Genomic DNA, 23,485 nt, shown 5'->3' on the forward strand with positions numbered 1-23,485 from the left:
TTGTATTTTGGAAGTAGTGTTGACCAAATTTACTGATAAATCAGGTGAGTAAGATAAGGACAGGAATTAACATAGAGCTACCAAATGGACCGACCCCTGAGTGAGTAGGTAAGCCACTTATAAAGTCAGAAATGATGAAGCTCTGAGGTGACAGTGGGGTTTGTGGGGTCCCATAGTTCATTTTTGCTTTTTTTTCCCTTACCTCCAGAGACATGTTGAGTAAGAAGTTGCTGCGACCAAGGTCAAAAAGGTTTTTGTCTGCTTTCTCTTCTAGAATTTTGATGGCTTTCTGTCTTACATTTAGGTCTTTCATCCATTTTTTAGTTTATTTTTGTGTATGGTGTAAGAAAGTGGTCCAGGTTCATTCTTCTGCATGTTGCTGTCCAGTTTTCCCAGCACCATTTGCTGAAGAGACTGTCTTTATTCCATTGGATATTCTCTCCTGCTTTGTCAAAACTTAGTTGGCCATACGTTTGTGGGTCCATTTCTGGGTTCTGTATTCTGTTCCATCGATCTGAGTGTCTGTTTTTGTGCTGGTACCATACTGTCTTGATGACTGCAGCTTTGTAGTACATCGTGAAGTCTGGAATTCTGATGCCTCCATCTTTGGTTTTCTTTTTCGGTGCAAAAAAGTGATTTTATTAAAGCCTGTGGGAAGAAAGAGCTGCACTGGGGTTGTTGTATGGCTGGTTATATACCATGTACTTGGGAGAGGTAAAGTTAAAAGAGAAGTTTCGGAAGAGACTTTCACGTGCTGAAGACTGACAGATTACTGGAGGCCTACCTATTGTCAAGCTAAGGTTGTTTTTCCCTCTAGCGAAGCATTAACATTAAGATAGATAGTAAGGAGTTCCTGGAGTAATGTTATACTTTGTGTTGCCTCAAGTATTTGCCAGCAGGCTGCAGGTTATAAAGAAATTTAATTTTACCTGCCCTTTTCTTCTTGCATTTGTTCCCCACATCAGAATGGTTGGGATGGTGATACTATGGGCTCCAGGAAACTTGAGTCTATAAGTTTCTGGATATTAGGCTATTGATAAGATTGCCTTTTTCTTGTAATTTACTAAGGTATTTGTAAACTGATGGAGACTGTGTCCTGCATGACTGTGATCTTTATCAGTTAGCCATTTGTTTTCTTTTCTTTCCTTTGTTCTTGGGCATCCAGGAGTACCTGAGGAATATCACATGTGTCCCTCCTGGGTGTGGGGAGTGTACTAGCTTGTGTTGGCCCTCAGCATGCTTTATAGTCCCTCATCAGAAAGACTTGAAGAACATGCAGTTTTCCACTTTTAATGTATTGGATTTGAAATTCCTGTGAATTATTCAAGAAGAGACATCAAGTAGGCAATCTGATATTCAAATTTGGGCTTCAGAGGAAAGATTTGGGCTGGAAATATAAATTTGGAAGTGTGACATTGTGGTTATATATAAGAAATATATATTTGGTCTTCTGGTTTCTGGCATAGAGCTCCTAAAACCCTGAGAATTTCCTAAGTGAGGAGTGCAGAAGTAATGATGTTATGTTATGTTATGTTATGTTATGTTATGTTATGTTATGTTATGTTATGTTATGTTACTTTTGTCCCCACCTATGGAGGAAGAGGGTTGGAATTTTCAGTCTCACCCTCAGACCTCTTGGGAGAGGAATGGATCTGGAGGTTGAATCAGTTGACAATGACCAGTGATTTTATTAGTTGTGCCTATGTCAATGAAACCTCCTTAAACACCCAAAGGACAGGGTTCAGAGAGCTTCCAGGTTGATGAATTTTTGGAAATTCAGGGAAGGTGGCTTGCCTGGAGACTGCATGGAAGTTCTGCACTCTTTTCCTATACTTTGCCTTATGCATCTCTTCCACCTGGCCATTTCTGAATTATATCCTTTTATAATAAGCTGGTAATTGAGTGAGTGAACACATTTTCTGAGTTCTGTGTGCTATTCTAACAAATTATTTGAACCTAGGCAGCGAGTCATGGGAATGTCCAGTCTATAGCCAGTAGGTCAGAAGCACAGGTCTTGAAATTGGCCTGGTCTTGAAATTGGCATCTAAGTGTTAGGGGGAGGGGGTGGCACAAATCTTGTAGGACTAAGCCCTTACCTGTGGGATCTCACTTTATTCCCAGGTAGAGAGTGTCAGAAGTGAGTTGAATTGTAGGACACTCAGCTGGTGTGACAAACAAGCCCACTGCCCCAATCAAAGGAGGGATGCAGAGACTCGGAGCACAGTGAAGCAAGGCTTTAAATCAACACTTTTGCAAGAGTGGGTGGCAGTTACAGCAGGCAGTTTATCTCCTAGCATGAAGTCCTTCTCCTGATTCCTCATTGGCTGAGTACTACAGAGGTTATAGCCTTACTGGGAAGTCACCTATGCCCTTGTAAGGCCAAAAAGTAGTCTGTTTGGAACAAATGTACATTCCTTGAGGTGACACAGAGACTTCAGTTCTCTGATGCATGCTCATTGTGAAGCCTGTGAAAAATAAGCCTGCAAAATGGAGAGGGGGTGGGGAAGAGGAACCAGGAAATGCAGTGTCTTAAGGGTTTGGGACTGCATTTTTGGCGGGCAGTTCGTACGTATTTCCAATAGGTTGTAAACCTCTTGCTACTAGACAGCGCAGCTTTTATCTGGTATTTCTGAAAATGAATCATGTCACTTCTCACAACTGGTATCTGGAAAACTGCTTGTTTTTAAGGGGAGGCCCCTACCCCTACCCACACATGTTGGAATTGAGTGCAGAATCCAAAATAGGAAGGCATTACATAGAAATGATATTTGAAGCCATGAGAATGAATTAGTGAGAGTGTATAGAGAAAAAAGTGCCTAGGACTAAGACCTGACAAACTGCAGTATTTAGAGAATAGTTAATTCATCACCTCAGTAAGGCTGTGGCCATTCATTTGTTTTTCTACACCTAGGCCACTATATTGCCCAAAGTGTTACTTTGAATCAGAGCATCACACTTGACAGAAACAGAAAGTAGGCTAACAGACATTCAAGGCTGGTTGGACTTACCTGAGTAGTCATGACTCAGATGGCAGTCACTCTTGACATCATCTCTCCTTTCTCACTGCAACACCCAGTAGAATTGCCATGATCAGTTTACTCTACCTTGGAAGCCTGTGGCTAAGCCATCAACAGGAGTTCATGCTCCATCTCCTTTTGTCTAAGGTGCTGTGATTGCTCACCTGGTTAGTGTAGCATCCTCCTAGCTGGCTGTGTTCCTAATATTAGCCCCTCTAGTCAGTTCTCACTGTTGCTTTAAAACACTTTAATTACTTCTCATTTGTCTTAAAAATAAAGGGACAAAAACATCAGCTTCTGAGTTAAATCCTGGTGTTCAAAGAATTTTGAGTGTTGTTACCTAGTAAATTTTAGGAATTGGCTTATTGACATTATTGAAGTGAATTTTAGGTTTAGATTTTTCAAAAATTAAACTTTTATCTTTTAAAGCAAACGTGCATTTCTACAAAGACAAAATGATAGGAGCGCTTGGATGGCTCAGTCAGTTGAGCGTCCAACTTCAGCTCAGGTCATGATCTCACAGTTCCTGGGTTTGAGCCTTGTATCAGGCTCTGTGCTGACAGCTTGTTCAGAGCCTGGAGCCTGCTTTGGATTCTCTCTGCCCCTTCGCCGCTCACTCTCTGTCTCTGTCTCTCAAAAATAAATGCTAAAATTAAAAAAAAATTTTTTTAAATGTTTATTTTTGAGAGAGTGTGAGTGGGGGAGGTGCAGAGAGAGCCAGAGACACTGTATCTGAGGCAGGGTCCAAGCTCTGAGCTGTCAGCACAGAGCCCTACACAGTGCTCAAACTCCTGATCATGAGATCATGATCTGAGCCAAAGTTGGGCGTTCAACCGACTGAGCCACCCAGGCGCCCCCCCAAAAATGTTTTTAAATGATAAAAAGCTACAGTTTAATATAAAATTGTAAAATAAATGTAAATCAGAGCCTGAAGAGGTGTGTATGTATATGTATGTTGACCACTTTTTATCAGGTACATCTGATGCTTTTTGTCGAAAACATTTAGCAATCCTTACCCTTCTTTTAGTCATTCACATTAGTAATATTCATCATAATAATGAACTCTATACATTGTTTCTCTAGCTTATACAAAAGATATATATAACATTGTATTTTAAAATCAACTTGATGGGGGCGCCTGGGTGGCGCAGTCGGTTAAGCGTCCGACTTCAGCCAGGTCACGATCTCGCGGTCCGTGAGTTCGAGCCCCGCGTCAGGCTCTGGGCTGATGGCTCGGAGCCTGGAGCCTGTTTCCGATTCTGTGTCTCCCTCTCTCTCTGCCCCTCCCCCGTTCATGCTCTGTCTCTCTCTGTCCCAAAAATAAATAAAAAACGTTGGAAAAAAAAAAAATTTAAAAAAAAAAAAAAATCAACTTGATGTCAGTATCATAATCATTTATAATCTTTTTTTTTTTTTAAGTTTATTTTGAGAGAGGGGGAGAAGGGCAGAGAGAGAGAGAATCCCACGCAGGCTCCACAGTCAATGAGGAGTCAGGTGTGGGGCTCAAACTCACAAACTGTGAGATCTTGACCTCAGCCTAAACCAAGAGTTAGGTGCTTAACTGACTGAGCCATCCAGGCGCCCCTATAACGCAGTTGTTCTTAACTTGAAAGTTCTTTTAACATGTCTCTAACCAATAATACATAAACACTTCAACTTTAAAGGATAATTTTGCATTATGTTAATGAATTATCAGAATTTTTGTTTACATCATACCATCTTGTTATTTTTCCTTTATTTGGAAAGTTTTCTAGGCTTGCCCTTCCCAGGCATGTTATATGGTAATATTTAGTTGTTAGAAAATTTGGGAATAAAAAGTTAAATGAAATCCAATTGAATAGATTCCTGTTTTAATCAGTGTAGTCTTCCAAATATTACTTTAAGGAGAAAGGAATATCAAAGGAAAGTACGGCTAGCAGGAAACAAATAAAAAAAAAAAAATTCTAGAATCTAGGATTCTAGAATATATTCTCTCCTAAATTAGACAGTAAAATCCCTGAAAGAAGAATCGTGACTTTTAGTTTTGTAAAAATAAAATGCCAAATATAATGCTTATTTATAAATAGGGAAGGGAAGGGAATGGATATCCTAAGATTCTTAGACATTAATCCGGAGTTTACTCTTCCTTTTACTTCTGTACCAGCTAATGAAAAATAGGGTTGAAAATGTTGTCTTGGGTATGATTTAGGCTTAACAATATATAAAATTGTTGATGAGCATGGCACATGGAATTCATCTACAGAAAAGGTAATTTCAGCTTAATGCTTAGGTTTATTTATACAAATTGCACTTAAAGGTTTTAGGAGGATAAGTAACTTCTTGTTGGAATAAGAAAGGTTTTCTAATTAAGTCTGTTTTTAAGTCAGAAACTTAGATTTTGTCTTATACATTCCTTTTAATCAAGTTACAACCGTATACAATGCTCTCTTTATATACAGCTGCTAAAGTATTTCTTATTTTTATACATTATTTCTAAAGATAACTAATATATTTTATTTTGCTGTTTTTTGATTTTTAAGACTGCAGAGAAATCAGGCCAGATTGAAAGATCGAAGAATGTAAGGCAAAGACAAAATGATTTTAAGGTAAGTTAAGGATAAGCATGTAGACTTTTTCACAAGATAGGATTTTCTCAACCAAAGTTGCTAGAAAACTTTATGTTCGAACTATTCATCATTGTTCAGGCAGATTCCTTTAGTTGATTTAATCAAATTAATGATTTTTAATGCAGTTTTACTTTCATCATTGTCTAGAAAATGATTCAAGAAGTAATGCAGTGTCTTGTGAAGTTGATCCGTGGAGCCCTGCTCCCATTTAGCATCCCAGAGTGTGGAGTGAGGCAGTATGGAGGCTGGGAGGTAAAGTCTGAGCTGTCAGGACAGTGGCTTGCTCATGTCATCCAGACCATAAGGTAAATATGGAATATCTTTTTTAACAAGAATGTCTTCTAAAAAGGGGTAAATTGTTTTTGCCTTTTTGAAAAAAAAAGAAAAACATGTTCAACAAAGAATTTTACTCTGTCCTTTTGCCTCTAGTATTTCCTCAGTATATTCCTCAGTGCTAGAGCACCTGAGCTCCTAAACCTTCCTGTTGCTTACATTTGATGAGAATATCCTACTGAATGTGCATCTTTTTTATTATTTAATTCAGTGTTGCTGTTGTATTAAAATTCTTGTTACGGTCTTACTTTGCCCTTGCTTTCAATATAATATTGTGGCTTATAACCTCCATAATGCATCATTATATAGAGTGGCCAAACTGATGACAGGAATTGCTTTGAGATCTCACTCTGCTTACTTTTGTTTTGTTGTGTCTCTTTTACAGGCTTACTTATGAATCGTTGACTGCCCTTGAAATTCCTAATGACATGTTACAGACTATCCAGGATCTCATTTTAGATCTCCGAGTACGTTGTGTGATGGTCACATTGCAACATACAGCAGAAGGTATGTTAAGAGAAATTGATGACATTTGCTAGACAATGATTATCTGAATATCCCACCTCTTTGTAGCTTCTAATCCTTGAAAATGAGAAAATTCCTTTTATGGAAACTTGAATATTTTAGATCACCAGTAGCTGCTCAATAGAATTTTTTCCTTCTTCTTCTTTTTTTTTTTTTAATGTTTATTTATTTTTGAGAGAGCAAGAGACAAAGCATGAGATGGGGAGGGGCAGAGAGAGAGAGAGAGAGAGAGAGAGGGAGACAAGGAATCTGAAGCAGGCTCTCCAGGTTCTGAGCTGTCAGCACAGAACCTGATGCAGGGCTTGAACCCATGAACCCATCATGAGATCATGACCTGAGCTGAAGTCAGATGCTTAACCGACTGAGCCACCCAGGCACCCCTAGAATTTTTTTCCTGCTTTGAATATCTTTTCAAATCTATTTACTTGAGATGCCAGACCATGCATAAATTAAGGTGGATATATTTGAAAATATTTAAAGATATAAGAACATTCTTATGGCAAATGTTAAGTAGAAAAAGTATAGTATAAAATGAACATAACGTCTGATCCCAGTTTTGAAAATGTGTGTGCATTTTAAATATTTAAAAATACGAATGTAAATTCAGAAGAAAGATAAATAATAGTTTTCTGCATAGTAGAAATTATAGGTGATGCTCATTTTCTTTATACATTTTAGAATTTTCAGGAAAAATTTTGTATACACAATCATAAAAAACAAGGTTATCTTTACAAAGCCACCTTCTGGATATTAAATATTGTTGAAAACAATCAAGAACATCATTATAAATGACATAAGCCATAACTATCTGTCACCAAGACTTTTGAATAAGAAGGTCACATCTCTAAGAATTGGTGACTAAATATACTGTGTCAACAGAAAAGGAGTAGAATCCAGGTGAGAAACAGCAGTATCCTCTGAATTCATTTACGTGTTCCCTGCAAGGACCTGAGACAGCATGAAATGCTAAAGGTTTGGACAGGTAGGATTCCTTTAGCCAAGTGAGAATCATAGTGCCAGTCATCAGAAGTATATAGGATTAAAACAATATAAATTTTTCATCAGATATTTTGGGAAAAAACATTTTGTAGTTTATTTTGTACATATTGAATATTATCAAGAGTCCTCTTTAAGTAATAAACCATTGTCAAAAGTTGTCATTAAGCCTAGCCTAGCAGTCTCCAAATGGGGCTAAATTTATTTACATTAATGTTTTATTAAAAATATCCAGAAAAACAATACACATTTAAAAACTTGAGTCTGCGGGGCGCCTGGGTGGCGCAGTCGGTTAAGCGTCCGACTTCAGCCAGGTCACGATCTCGCGGTCCGTGAGTTCGAGCCCCGCGTCAGGCTCTGGGCTGATGGCTCGGAGCCTGGAGCCTGTTTCCGGTTCTGTGTCTCCCTCTCTCTCTGCCCCTCCCCCGTTCATGCTATGTCTCTCTCTGTCCCAAAAATAAATAAAAAACGTTGAAAAAAAAATTTAAAAAAAAAAAAAAAATAAAAACTTGAGTCTACCAGAAATATGTCTTATGCCTATTACCTACTTCCATTTTTTTTACAAATCTATATAAAATAATGAAAAACCATGACCTTTATAGATTTTTATTTATATAAAGTTCAATGAGAAATTAAAATAAAAAGTACTGTGTGCTTATTTTCCCTGCAGAAATAAAGAGATTAGCTGAAAAGGAAGACTGGATTGTCGATAATGAAGGACTGACTTCTCTTGTAAGTTTAAATACTTTTCAATGATTAATGTATATAATATTCAAAATAAATGACTAATTTTATTAATAGGGAGCATATGTTCTTTGCATTGTAATTCTAAATCATCTCTGGAAACAGAAAAATAAACTTCTTAAAGTTTTCTTTTTTAGACTCATTTTTGCTTAACACTACAAATATTTAAAAATTAATAAAAGCAGTGGATTTCTTTTAGCGTGCTCTTTCTTCATCATGTGTCACTATATTTTATTTGCATTACATTTTAAAATAGATTGTGCTTCAGCTGTTGGTGGGAATGCAAACTGGTGCAGCCACTCTGGAAAGTAGTGTGGAGGTTCCTCAAAAAAAAATAGAATTACCCTGCAACCCAGCAATAGCACTACTAGGAATTTATCCAAGGGATACAGGAGTGCTGATCCATAGGAGCACATGCACTCCAATGTTTAGAGTAGCACTGTCAACAATAGCCAAATTATGGGAAAAGCCCAAATGTCCATCAATTGATGAATGGATAAAGAAGATGTGGTTTATATATACAATGGAATACTACTTGGCAATGAGAAAGAATGAAATCTGGCCATTTACAACAATGTGGATGGAACTGGAGGGTATTATGCTAAGTGAAATAAGTGAGTCATAGAAAGATAGATACCATATGTTTTCACTCATGTGGAATTTGAGAAACTTAACAGAAGACCATAGGGGAAAGGTAGGGGGAAAAATAGTTCAAACAGGGAGGGAGGAAAACCATAAGAGACTCTTAAATACAGAGAACAAACTGAGGGCTGGTGCCAGGGCTGGCAGGGGAGAGGGGAAAATGGGTGATGGACATTGAGGAGGGCAGTTGTTGGGATGAGCACTGGGTGTTGTATGGTAAGTGATGAGTCATGGGAATCTACTCCCAAAGCCAAGAGCACACTGTATATACACTGTATATTAGCTAACTTGACAATAAGTTAAAAAAATAAAATAGATTGTGCTTCATTCTAAGTTTCCCAGTAACTTGAATTTTTCAGAAAAGCAGAGTGGGAAAAAAAAAATTCTGTTGCTGACCCCTAAGCCAAAATAAAACAAACCAACAATAACTAACCTCTCCAGATATATACATGGGTCAGGCAGGCAATTATAAACATGGTCTATTCATTTTAGAGTCATCATCTGTTTAGATGGGACTTATAGATTATCAAAATACTTTTGAAAATAGTTTTCATGATTTATCATGTTTTCACATCTGTTTCATGGATTCCCACAATGATCCTGTAGGTGGGTGTGTCAGTTAAATTGACATTCAGCTGCTAAAACATCCAGGGTCTTTAAAGGAGATGGGCATTTCCTTTTCTTCTAATATTAAAGAAATTAGGACTGGTGTGGCAGCTTAATCATGCAATCAGTACACAAGGCTCCTTCTGACTTTCTTCTTTGTGATCTTTATTGTGGCTTTTGTCTCACAATGGCCTCAATGATCAAAGGAAGGCCATTGCTGTTCCAACCACCATGGCCTTATTTCTGTCATGAGAAAAGTCCAGCACTTTTTCAGGAGCCATAGCTGACAATTCTTCCCACGTCTAATTGGCTAGAATTGATTCACATGCCCATCCCTATCTACTGTGGAGGCTGGAAAAATGCAGTATTTTTTTTTTTTTTTTTTTTTTTTTTTAGCAGAGCACATTGCTAATCCCAACAATTTCTGTCTTACCTTAGTAAGAAAAATGGAGAAAATAAATCTGGAGGAGGCAGTCAGGTTTCTGCCTGTTTAGTAGGTGAGAAAATTAGAATAAAATGGTTTTAACTTGCCCAAATTTACAAAATCACGGTGAATGAGGTTGTTGAGACAGAATGATCTCATGTAATATTTCTTCAGTTCTTCAAATTGCTGTACTTTTTGAAATAATTGTATACTTCCTATTGACAGTCTTACTTTGGGAGTTGGGAAATTTTTGACAAGTTGAAATTCTTTCCTCCTATCCCTCCTAAGTACACTAAAATATACCTTTATATAACAGTGTGGTTTAGAACATCAGTGCTTACTTACAAATTTTTGTAAATTAAATCATGTTTGAAATGAGGGAAATTTAGTTTTAATAAATACAATTATATTTTAAAGGATTTGTTTTTAATAAAAATTACTTTTATTTGGCTTATTCTACTTTTCATAATTATTTGTGCTTATATACAAACTATCCTATAGCTAATTCTGTCATACTAAATATTTAGAGAAAGGAGACGTAGAGTGGACCTGCATGGTCCAATATCCAATATAGCAGTCATTATAGACATGGTTTGTATAAGACTCAGTACAAAGAAAGAATGTGAAATATCTCAACTTTTTATTGATTACATGATGATATAATATTTTGTTATATTGCATAACCTGAATTATATTAAAATCAATTTTTCTTTTAATATTCTTATTGTGTTTACTGGAAACTCTTATATATATGACTTATGTTTGTGGCTCACATTATACTTCTTTTGAACAGTGCTGATATGGAGGAAAATGTGCTGCCCTGGATTTGGAATCATAATCTGGTTCAGTCCATAGTTCTGTCACATAATAGCCATGCAATCTTTTTTCTTCTTTTTTTTTAAGTTTATTTATTTAATCGTTGCACCCAATGTGGGACTGAAACTCATGACCCTGAGATTGAGGGTCACATGATCTTCTGACTGACCTAGCCCGGCACCCCATTAGCCATGCAGTCTTAAAGAAGCCACTTTCCCCCTCTCCCAGTTAGTGCTTATCTGGTAGCTGCCACATCTAACTTTGGTTGTTTGATTATAATAGATAAACCTCTTTGAAAATACTTTGAAATGTTTACCATAGAAACTTGTTTGTAGTCCACTTAAAGTTTGACTATAATAGTAAGAAACTGGAACCATAGAATAACTAATTTCATGTTTGTCACACATACAAGCTAGAAGACTAAACTTTGTGGATGAATGACCCAGAGAAAGTTACCCTTCTGATGTCAGCCATTATATTGTCTACCCAGATGTAGGTAAAAAAATATGTAACATAGGGGCACCTGGGTGGTTCAGTCATTTAAGTACCCAACTCTTGTTTTGGCTCAGGTCATGATCTCATGGTTTGTGAGATTGGGCTTCATGCTGGTAGCACTTTCTCTCTCTCTGAAAAAAATAAATAAACATTAAACAAAACAAAACAAAAAAAAAGAGGGGCGCCTGCGTGGCTCAGTCAGTTAAGCTATCTACTTCAGGTCAGGTCATGATCTCACGGTTCATGGGTTCGAGCCCCGTGTCGGGCTTTGTGCTGACAGCTCAGAGCCTGGAGCCTGTTTTGGACTCTGCCTCCCTCTCTCTCTTCCCCTCCCCTGCTCACACTCTGTCTCTCTCTCAAAAATAAACATATATTAAAAAAAAAAGAAATGAAATGAACATTATACTTTGCCTCACTATGACTTATTTCAGCTGAAGTTTGTTTATTATTTATTTGTTTAATAAGGTTTAGGTCTCTCCTATGTTTGCTTTTTAAGAGAGAGAACATGAATGAGGAGTGTTGGAGAGAGACTGAGAATCTTTTTTTTTTTTTTTAATATGAAATTTATTGTCAAATTGGTTTCCATACAAATCCCAGTGCTCATCCCAACAGGTGCCCTCCTCAATACCCATCACCCACCCCCTCACCCCCCATCAACCCTCAGTTTGTTCTGTTTCTAAGAGTCTCTTATGGTTTGGCTCCCTCTCTAACCTTTTTTTTTTTTTTTTTTTCTTTTTCCTTCCCCTCCCCCATGGTCTTCTGTTAAGTTTCTCAGGATCCACATAGGAGTGAAAACATATGGAATCTGTCCTTCTCTGTATGACTTATTTCACTTAGCATCACACTCTCCAGTTCCATCCATGTTGCTACAAAAGGCCATATTTCATTCTTTCTCATTGCCACGTAGTACTCCGTTGTGTATATAAACCACAATTTCTTTATCCATTCATCAGTTGATGGACATTTAGGCTCTTTCCATAATTTGACTATTGTTCAGAGTGCTGCTATAAACATTGGGGTACAAGTGCCCCTATGTATCAGTACTCCTGTATCCCTTGGGTAAATTCCTACCAGTGCTACTGCTGGGTCATAGGGTAGGTCTATTTTTAATTTTTTGAGGAACCTCCACACTGTTTTCCAGAGTGGCTGCACCAGTTTGCATTCCCACCAACAGTGCAAGAGGCTTCCTATTTCTCCACATCCTTGCCAGCATCTGTAGCCTCCTGTTTGTTCATTTTGGCGTGAGGTTATATCTGAGTGTGGTTTTGATTTGTATTTCCCTGATGAGGAGCGATGTTGAGCATCTTTTCATGTGCCTGTTGGCCATCTGGATGTCTTCTTTAGAGAAGTGTCTCTTCATGTGTCTGCCCATTTCTTCACTGGATTATTTGTTTTTCAGGTGTGAAGTTGGTAAGCTCTTTATAGATTTTGGATACTAGCCCTTTGTCCAATATGTCATTTGCAAATATCTTTTCCCATTCCGTTGGTTACCTTTTAGTTTTGTTGATTGTTTCCTTTGCTGTGCAGAAGCTTTTTATCTTCATGATGTCCTAATAGTTCATTTTTGCTTTTAATTCCGTTGCCTTTGGGGATGTGTCAAGTAAGAAATTGCTGCGGCTGAGGTCAGAGAGGTTTTTCCCTGCTTTCTCCTCTAGGGTTTTGATGGATTCCTGTCTCACATTCAGGTCCTTTATCCATTTTGAGTTTGTTTTTGTGAATGGTGTGAGAAAGTGGTCTAGTTTCATTCTTCTCCATGTTGCTGTCCAGTTCTCTCAGCACCATTTGTTAAAGAGACTTTTTTCCATTGGATATTCTTTCCTGCTTTGTCAAAGATGAGTTGGCCATACTTTTGTGGGTCTAGTTCTGGGGTTTCTATTCTATTCCATTGGTCTATGTGTCTGTTTTTGTGCCAATACCATGCTGTCTTGATGATGACAGCTTTGTAGTAGAGGCTAAAGTCTGGGATTGTGATGCCTCCCACTTTGGTCTTCTTCTTCAATATTACTGTGGCTATTCGGGGCCTTTTGTGGTTCCATACAAATTTTAGGATTGCTTGTTCTAGCTTCGAGAAGAATGCTGGTGCAATTTTGATTGGGATTGCATTGAATGTGTAGATAGCTTTGGGTAGTATTGACATTTTAACAATATTTATTCTTCCAAAGCATGAACACAGAACGTTTTTCCATTTCTTTGTATCTTCTTCAATTTCCTTCATAAGCTTTCTATAGTTTTCAGCATACACATCTTTTACATCTTTGGTTAGATTTATTCCTAGGTATTTTATGCTTCTTGGTGCAATTGTGAATGGGATCAGTTTCTTTATTTGTCTTTCTGTTGTTTCATTAGTAGTGTATAAGAATGCAAGTGATTTCTGAACATTGATTTTGTATCCTGCAACTTTGCTGAATTCATGTATCAGTTTAGCAGACTGTTGGTGGAGTCTGTCGGGTTTTTCCATGTATAGTATCATGTCATCTGCAAAAAGTGAAAGCTTAACTTCATCTTTGCCAATTTTGATGCCTTTGATTTCCTTTTGTTATCTGATTGCTGACGCTAGTACTTCCAACACTATGTTAAACAACAGCGGTGAGAGTGGACATCCCTGTCCACATCCTGTTCCTGATCTCAGGGAGAAAGCTCTCAGTTTTTCCCCATTAAGGATGATATTAGCTGTGGGCTTTTCACGAATGGCTTTTATTATATTTAAGTATGTTCCTTCTATCCCGACTTTTTCGGGGGTTTTTATTAAGAAAGGATGCTGAATTTTGTCAAATGCTTTTTCTGCATTGATAGACAGGATCATGTGTTTCTTTTATTTTCTTTTATTAATGTGATGTATCACATTGATTGATCTGCAAATGTTGAACCAGCCCTGCATCCCAGGAATGAATCCCACTTGATCAGAGTGAATAATTCTTTTTATATGCTGTTGAATTCGATTTGCTAGTATCTTCTTGAGAATTTTTGCATCCACATTCATCAGGGATATTGGCCTGTAGTTCTCTTTCTTTGCTGGGTCTCTGTCTGGTTTATGGATCAAAGTAATGCTGGCTTCATAGAATGAGTCTGGAAGTTTTCCTTCCCTTTCTATTTTTTGGAATAGGTTGAGAAGGATAGGTATTATCTCTGCTTTAAATATCTGGTAGAATTCCCCAGGGATCCATCCGTCCTGGACTCTTATTTGTTGGGAGATTTTTGATAACTGATTCAATTTCTTCGCTGGTTATGGGTCTGTTCAAGCTTTCTATTTCTTCCTGTTTGAGATTTGGAAGTGTGTAGGTGTTTAGGAATTCTTCCATTTCTTCTAGGTTGTCCAGTTTGTTGGCGTATAATTTTTCATAGTATTCCCTGATAATTGCTTTTATTTCTGAGTGATTGGTTGTAATAATTCTATTTTCATTCATGATTTTATCTGTTTGGGTCATCTCCTTTTTCTTTTTGAGAAGCCTGGCTAGAGGTTTATCAATTTTATTTTTTCAAAAAAACAACTCTTGGTTTCATTGATCTGCTCTACAGTTTTTGTTAGTTTCTATATTGTTTATTTCTGCTCTGATCTTTATTATTTCTCTTCTTCTGCTGGGTTTGGGGTGTCTTTGCTGTTCTGCTTCTACTTCCTTTAGGTGTGCTGTTAGATTTTGTATTTGGGATTTTTCTTGTTTCTTGAGATAGGCCTGGATTGCAATGTATTTTCCTCTCAGGACTGCCTTTGCTGCATCCCAAAGCGTTTGGATTGTTGTATTTTCATCTTCATTTGTTTCCATATATTTTTTAATTTCTTCTCTAATTGCCTGGTTGACCCATTCATTCTTTAGTAGAGTGTTCTTTAACCTCCATGCTTTTGGAGGTTTTCCAGACTTTTTCATGTGGTTGATTTCAAGCTTCATAGCATTGTGGTCTGAAAGTGTGCATGGTATGATCTCAATTCTTTTATACTTATGAAAGGCTGTTTTGTGACCCAGTATATGATCTATCTTGGAGAAGGTTCCATGTGCACTTGGGAAGAAAGTATATTCTGTTGCTTTGGGATGCAGAGTTCTAAATATATCTCTCAAGTCCATCTGATCCGATGTATCCTTCAGGGCCTTTGTTTCTTTATTGATCCTGTGTCTAGATGATCTATCCATTGTTGTAAGTGGAGTATTAAACTCCCCTGCAATTACCACATTCTTATCAATAAGGTTGCTTATTTTTGTGAGTAATTGTTTTATATATTTGGGGGCTCCCATATTCAGCGCATAGACATTTATAATTGTTAGCTCTTCCTGATGGATAGACCCTGTAATTATTATATAATCTCCTTCTTCATCTCTTGTTACAGCCTTCAATTTAAAGTCTAGTTTGTCTGATATAAGTATGGCTATTCCAGCTTTCTTTTGACTTCCAGTAGCATGGTAGATAGATAGTTCTCCATCCCCTCACTTTCAATCTGAAGGTGTCCTCAGGTCTAAAATGAGTCTCTTGTAGACAGCAAATAGATGGGTCTTGTTTTTTTACCCATGCTGATACCCTATGTCTTTTGGTTGGAGCATTTAGTCCACTTACATTCAGTGTTATTATTGAAAGACATGGGTTTAGAGTCATTGTGATGTCTGTAGGTTTCATGCTTGTAGTGTTGTGTCTGGTACTTTGAGGTCCTTGCAACATTTAACTCACAGAATCCCCCTTAGGATCTCTTGTAGGGCTATGAATTGGTGGTGATGAATTCCTTCACTTTTGTGTGTTTGGGAAGATCTTTATCTCTCCTTCTGTTCTGAATGACAGACTTGCTGGATAAAGGATTCTCGGCTGCATAGTTTTTCTGTTCGTCACATTGAAGATTTCCTGCCATTCCTTTCCGGCCTGCCAAGTTTCAGTAGATAGGTCTGCCCTTGGTCTTATGGGTCTCCCTTTGTAAGTTAGAGCGTGTTTATCCCTAGCTGCTTTGAGAATTTTCTCTTTATTGTATTTTGTCAGTTTCACTGTGATATGTCGTGCAGAAGATCGATTCAAGTTACGTCTGAAGGGAGTTCTCTGTGCCTCTTGGATTTCAGTGCTTTTTCCTTCCCCAGATCAGGGAAGTTCTCAGCTACAATTTGTTCAAATACACCTTCAGCCCCTTTCTCCCTCTCTTCCTCTTCTGGAATTCGTATTATACGGATATGGTTGTGTTTGATTGCATCACTTAGTTCTCTAATTCTCCCCTCATACTCCTGGATTTTTTTAATCTCTTTTTTTCTCAGCTTCCTGTTTTTCCATAATTTTATCTTCTAATTCACTTATTCTCTCCTCTGCCTCTTCAATCCGAGCTGTGGTCGTGTCCATTTTATTTTGCTCCTCATTTATAGCATTTTTTAGCTCCTCATGACTATTTCTTAGTCCCTTGATCTCTGTAGCAATAGATTTTCTGCTGTCCTGTATACTTTTTTCCAACCCAGCGATTAATTTCATGACTATTATTCAAAATTCTTTTTCTCTTATATTGCTTAAATCGTTTTTGATCGATTCGTTAGCTGTCGCTACTTCCTGGAGTTTCTTTTGAGGAGAGTTCTTCTGCTTTGTCATTTTGGTTAGTCCCTGGAGTTATGCGGAACTGCAAGGCACTTCCCCTGTGTTGTCTGGAGTAACCTGTGTTAGTTGGCGGGGCCACAATCAGACCCCATGTCTGTCCCCAGCCCACCTTTGGGGCCACAGTCTGACTGGTGTGTACCTTATCTTCCCCTCTCCCAGGGGCAGAACTCACTGTGGAGTGGTGTGGCCCCTGTCTGGGCTCTTTGCACACTGCCAGACTTGTGGTGCTGCTTCATTGGGATCTGGCTTATTCGCTGGGGTGGATCTGCAAGGTGCACAGGGGCGGGAGGGCACGCTCAGATAGGTTTTTCTTTGGTGGTCCCCTGGGGAGGGCCCTGCAGCACCTGGAGGGATGCAGACCCTTCAGAGGAGTGTGAGAGTCTTAAGCAGGCTACATTTTCAATGTGGAGCCTCACTCAGGGCTCAAGACCCTGAGCCGAATCCCAAGACCCTGAGCCGAAATCAAGAGTCGGACCCTCAACCAACTGAGCCACCCAGGCACCCCTGAAGTACTGTATATTTAATTTGAACCTCACTTCAGTGCTCTGAAACAGCTTTTTTGAAAGCATCCTGCTTTCTTTTCATATTGAAAATGTGTACTGCTTTTTTCAATTTGGAAATTTTGAGAATTTTTTTCTTTTATAAGAACTGGAATGATTTGTGATAGCTCTTATAGTCAGCTAAATTGGATGATTCACTGACAATATGCAGGAATAGCACTGCTTCTCTTTAGAAAAAAGAAATAGCAGATGTTTAGACTATCATTACTCCCAATTTAACTGAAACTACTAATTCAGTTCTCTGGTATTATCCATTTATTGTATTAGTGTAGATATAAAAAGAAATTAAGAAAATCTAGTCCAAATATTAATGCAAGAAATCCAAGTAACAACAGGTTTAATTATCCACAGTTGAATTTTGGATTTAATTTTCACCATTATTCTTAGATTTTCCTACCTTTTGAGGTGGGTAAGTTGGAGGCATTAGGTCAGGTAGTTAACAAACATACCTCTTGAAATAGTTCTGTGCAGTTGGTATTTTATCCCATATTCTTTTTTTTTTTTTTTTTGTACTTAGAAGTTGTTTTTTGTTTTGTTTTGTTTTGTTTTTTTATGGTGCCCTCTGGTGGCTTCAAAGTGCAGTATTAAAATAACATTATGTTGAGGCACTATTTTAGCTTTCATTAAATCTGGGTTCCTTTTTGTAAGAAAATAAACTTGTCTCTTCTGTTCAGTTTTTTTCCCCAATCTCTTTTAACAAATTGAAGCATGTAGTGAGGAGAGGTTCTGACTCCGGATTTTTGCAGAGGTTTTTTTGTGTGTGTGTGTGTGTGTTTTAATTCAACTATGTGCCTTTAAAAAAAAAAAAATTCTTTTAACCTTTATTTATTTTTGAGACAGAGAGAGACAGAGTATGAACGGGGGAGGGTCAGAGAGAGAGAGGGAGACACAGAATCTGAAACAGGCTCCAGACTCTGAGCTGTCAGCACAGAGCCCAACGCAGGGCTTGAACCCCCGAACCGCCAGATCATGACCTGAGCCAAAGTCGGACGCTTAACCGACTGAGCCACCCAGGAGCCCCTCAACTATGTGTCTTATACAGCCCTCTGTCTGAGTGAAACCCAGACCCTTAGCCTCATCTTGTACTGCCAAACTCATGCTTAGTGGTTGTGATGCACTGCTGTTCTTGTGGTTTCTGAGTTCCTTTAGGCTCTGCCCTCCCTGGCCTGTGTACATATTGCCCTGTCTCCCTGAGCTCACCACTCCCTTCCCTTATCTTTTACGGGGCTGAGTCCTCTAGCCCTTCAAGTCTCCACTTAAATGTTCTCACTGTCTTTGACCATCTTAGAGCAGATTCCCCTCCATCATCATCATTTCTGAGTTCTGTTTTTTTTTTTTTCCCCATGGCACTTACTCTAGTTTGTAGTTAACTTATTTCTGTATTTTTTTTTTTTTTTTAGTAAAAAGTAACAGTTTTGTTGACTGTGACTTTTTTGGTTGTGACTCTTATCCTAGAGCATACACTTAATGAGAACTCAATCTTATTCCTATATCCCCATCACTTAGAGTATGCCTAGCACAAAGTGAAACTTTAAGTACAGTAGGAGCTAAGGTGTTACAATTCATTCAGATTTATCTGAATGCCAGTTGTTGGACATATCTTCACTTATTTTATGACTTAATGTATATAAAAAATGACTGTAATGACTTTTGAATTGAATTTCCTGGACCTTCTACAAATCATTATTAGTAACATTAAATTTTGTTGAACACTACCAGAGATGTGAAAGATCTGGAAGATTGAGCTCAGAATATATCTTCGAAGTAGTGTTTAAAATATAAACTTGCTGTATCTGTTCTTCATCAAGTCATTTCCCTCTTAGAAGAGTAGGATTTTTAAGAAGAATTTTAATTATACCTGATTTCTGTTCTATTTGAATTAGATGTACTTTAGAGTTAAGATTTACCCATATTTAAATATCAAGTGCAAACTTGCCAAATCTAAATCTTGATGGGTAGGAGATTATTTGTCAAGTTGTTTGCATCTGTTTTCCTTTCAATAAATCTGTAAAATTGAGAGTTTGGGGCCATAATTTGCTTCTGTTAAATGTCTTAATCACCATTGCTTGTTTTTGAATTTTAAGGTAATGTACTTTTTTTTTTTTCCTTCAGCCATGTCAATTTGAACAGTGCATTATACATTCTCTGCAGTCACTTAAAGGAGTTGTAGAGTGCAAGCCTGGAGAAGCCAGTGTAAGTTTTCTATTAAAGTCAACTTCTATTTCAGACTTTCCCAGGAACCCTTGGGAATCACAGTTGTAAATGAGTCATTTCAGCACAAAAGACCTTTTCCCTCAGATACTTATTTGTTTTACTTGATTTTGTGTGTCGATTTCTTGGTTCCCAGATAGGCTGATGGAAGTTAAAATGTGAATGTAAGTCTTGTAGATAGAGTACTTGGAATTGTTGGCACTTTGTATACAGAGAGAATAACTGACCTGCATGTTATCAACCAGCTCCATGCCAGTGTCTTACACAGGCGCCAAAACACTGCCTGTAGGGCAGCTCTTCATACCTGTCCCTTTTGGAGTAAGGTTACCCACACTGGAAGCAGTTTCCCATAAGTGAATTTTTTATATGGAACTTCACAAACAAAAAGTTTTGTTTTCTTAGCTAAATCTAAAAACTTTCATCAAAATTCTTCCTTATAGGTCTTTCAACAACCTAAAACACAGGAGGAGGTTTGTCAACTCAGCATCAATATCATGCAGGTAATATGTAAAAGTACTGATGTCCTGAAGCCTAAAATAATGCAAATTATAGTAAACTTCCTTCTATTAATAATACATGTGTAACATATATTGAATGTGTATTCTTTTTTCATCTTATCTGAGTCCATAATAGTTTATAGGAAGTAAGGTAACAAAAATAAAGTTCAAGGTATGGTTAATTCCAACTTATTCTAGCAATACCCCTTTATATTATACTTGCTTTTTTTGTGTTCTCATTGTACTTTACATTTATTTCTCTTAGAGCACAAATTCAATGATGTGATAGTTGTTTATACCGTATCTAGAGTATGAAATTCTTTGATTGGAACCAGTGCTTAGGACATTAATAAAGTTGAGCATGTGACTGAGTGGATGAGAGGAAGGAAAAGGTCTTTTTCCTAAAATATATTCAAGATTTTATAGTCAGAGAAAAACACAGATGCTTTTAATTGACCATTACTTATGTTATATGCATTGTCATATATATACCCAGAGCATACATAAACAGTATGTATATAGGATATATATTCTATCACTTCTGGGAGATATACATGCGTACATACACATATAACACAGTATATATATTTCTGGTTTTTTATTTACATAAAATTAGTTTTAATGTCCAAATATGTCAGTATCTAAGAGTTCATGCCACTGAAACTTCTTATTTTTGACTTAGATTTTTATATACTGTCTGGAACAGTTGAGCACTAAGCCTGATGCAGATGTAGATACTACACAGTAAGTAAACTAACACTAACCTCATTGATGTATTTAGGAAGATTAAAAATACAGAATAATGTTTTATATGTGATCTTATATCCTAAGGCAATAGAAGAGATAGATTACGTATGTTGGAATCATATTTTTATATATTTGACCTATATTTTCTATATGATTTATCTTCTGAACTCATCTTAATTAGTATTACTAGAGACATGTTGAGCAAACTGAACACCTTATTAGCTTACTAATTATTGAAAGGAACAAGTTTTATAAATAATAAGAATGAAAATTAAAATATATAACTCCTAGTTGATAACCTTTAGAATTCTGGTGTTAGAGATTTAGCAATACTTTTGTTAAAGACTAATTTTGCTAGTAGAATTAAGTCAGGGTTGGGCTTAGTTATTTGAGTTCCAGAAGAACACATTTTGATTGTTAATATTTATGAATTCTGGTAATAATTATTTTATAATGTTGTTCTATAGGGTCTTTCAGAAATCTATTTTATCTGAATGATACCTGAATGTATTTGACACGTGTAACTTTTCTGAACCTAAGGTTAAATACTGAAATAGATGCCTCTTATATCTGTAATTGATAATTTCAGAAGTTTTCCATTTTTGTGATTTTCTTGGTATTGGTTTTTGCCTTTAGGTATATAATACTACTACCTCTCTGAGACCTAATAAATACTTAACTCTTCTAGGTTTTCTGTGATTTGATTTTATATATTTAACATAATCCACCAAGAACTTGTATTGTTAGTTTGCTGATATTGTTGATTAATAAGTCTTTCTTTCCGTATTATTTTGTTGCAATTTCTGTTTCAGACACCATTGAATTCTACCAAATAGTGCAATATATTTCTGAACTTTTTATTTATTTTATTTTATTTTATTTTAAATTCCAGTATAGTTAACATACAGTATTACATTAGTTTCAGGTGTGCAGTATAGTTCCATATATCCCTTGGTGCTCATCACAAGTGCACTCCTTAATTCTATCACCTATTTAACCTGTCCCTTTACTCTCTCCTCTATGGTAACCATCGGCTCTCTAAAATTAAGAGTCTGTTTCTTGGTTTGCCTCTTTCCCATGCTTTCTCTTTTTCTCTTTGTTTTGTTTCTTAAATTCCACATATGAGTGAAATCATCATGTATTTGTCTTTCTCTGACTGACTTATTTTGCTTAGCTTAATACTCTCTAGCTTTATCAACCTTGCTGCAAATGGCAAGATTCATTCCTTTTTTTTTTTTTTTTTTTTAATGGCTGAGGAATAATCCTTTGCATATATACCACATCTTCTTTATCCACTCATTAGTTGATAGACATTTGGACTCTTTCCATAATTTGGCTATTGTTGATAAAACTGCCATAAATATCACAGAGTATGTATCCCTTGGAATCAGTACTTTTGTATCCTTTGGGGAAAGACCCAGTAGTGCAACTGCTGGATCATAGTGTAGTTCTATTTTTAACTTTCTGAGGAACTTCTATACTGTTTTCCAGAGTGGCTGCACCAGTGTGGCTGTACCAGTTTGCATACCCACTAACAGTACATAAGTGTTCCTTTTTCTCCACACCCTCGCCAACACCTTTTGTTTCTTGTATTGTTGATTTTAGCCATTCTGACAGGTGTGAGGTGATATCTCATTGTAGTTTTGATTTGCATTTCCCTGATGATTTGTGATGAACATCTTTTCATGTGTCTGTTGGTCATCTGGATGTCTTCTTTGGAGAAATGTCTTTTCATGTCTTCTGCCTATTTTTAAAAAATGTTTATGTATTTATTTTGAGATGGGAGAGGAGCAGAGAGAGATTGAATCCCAAGCAGGCTCCATGCTGTCTGCTCAGAGCCTGACATGGGGCTCAAACTCACAAACCGTGAGATCATGACCTGAGCTGAAATCAAGAGTTGGACACTTAACTGACTGAGCTACCCTGGCACCCTTCTGCCTATTTTTAAATTGGATTATTTGTTCTTTGGGTGTTGAATTTTAGAGTTCTTTATAATTTTTGGAAACTAACCTTTTTTTGGATATGTCATTTGTAAATACCTTCTCTCATTCCATAGGTTGCCTTTTAGTTTTGTTGAGTGTTTCCTTTGGGGTGCAGAAGCTTTTTATTTTGATATAGTCCAATAGTTTATTTTTGTTTGTGTTTCCTTTGCATCAGGGAAGTTATCTAGAAAAAGTTGCTATGATCAATGTCAGAGAGGTTACTACCTGTGTTCTCTTCTAGGATTTAAAGTTTCAAGTCTCACATTTAGGGCTTTCATACATTTTGAATTTATTTTTGTGTATGGTGTAAGAAAGCGGTTGTTTCATTGTTTTGAATGTGGCTGTCCAGTTTTCCCAACACCATTTATTGAAAAGGCTGTCCTTTTCCCATTGGTTATTCTTGCATTAACCATATAATGTGGTTTATTTCTGGGTTTTTTATTCTGTTTCACTGATCTATGTGTCTGTTTTTGTGCCAGTACCATAACTGTTTTGATCACTGCAGCTTTGTAGTATAACTTTAAGTCTAGAATTGTGATGCCTCCAGCTTTGCTTTTCTTTTTCAAGAATGCTTTGGCTAATTGGGATCTTTTGTGCTTCTGTACAAATTTTAGGATTGTTTGTTCTAGCTCTGAAAAATGCTATTGGTATTTTAATGAGGATTGCATTATGCGTAGATTGCTTTGGGTAGTATAGGCATTTTAACAATATTTATTTTTCCAATCCATGAACATGGA

The 23,485-nt window shown here is 37.0% G+C and overlaps 1 protein-coding gene across 6 annotated transcripts in view; it reads left to right on the forward strand.

Annotated features, from left to right (window-relative positions):
• EXOC2 (exocyst complex component 2) overlaps positions 1-23,485 on the forward strand; it is a 282,492-nt gene that overhangs the window by 147,089 nt on the left and 111,918 nt on the right. For all 6 annotated transcript variants that reach the window (XM_058733209.1, XM_058733203.1, XM_058733204.1 and 3 more), the window contains 7 exons: positions 5,537-5,602; positions 5,771-5,928; positions 6,342-6,463; positions 8,148-8,209; positions 19,424-19,504; positions 19,963-20,022; positions 20,702-20,763. In XM_058733209.1, coding sequence (XP_058589192.1) covers positions 5,537-5,602; positions 5,771-5,928; positions 6,342-6,463; positions 8,148-8,209; positions 19,424-19,504; positions 19,963-20,022; positions 20,702-20,763 — 611 coding nt within the window. The remainder of the gene's footprint in view (positions 1-5,536; positions 5,603-5,770; positions 5,929-6,341; positions 6,464-8,147; positions 8,210-19,423; positions 19,505-19,962; positions 20,023-20,701; positions 20,764-23,485) is intronic.

The sequence above is a fragment of the Neofelis nebulosa genome, chromosome 6 (assembly GCF_028018385.1).
Source record: "Neofelis nebulosa isolate mNeoNeb1 chromosome 6, mNeoNeb1.pri, whole genome shotgun sequence".
NCBI classification, from domain to species: domain Eukaryota; kingdom Metazoa; phylum Chordata; class Mammalia; order Carnivora; family Felidae; genus Neofelis; species Neofelis nebulosa.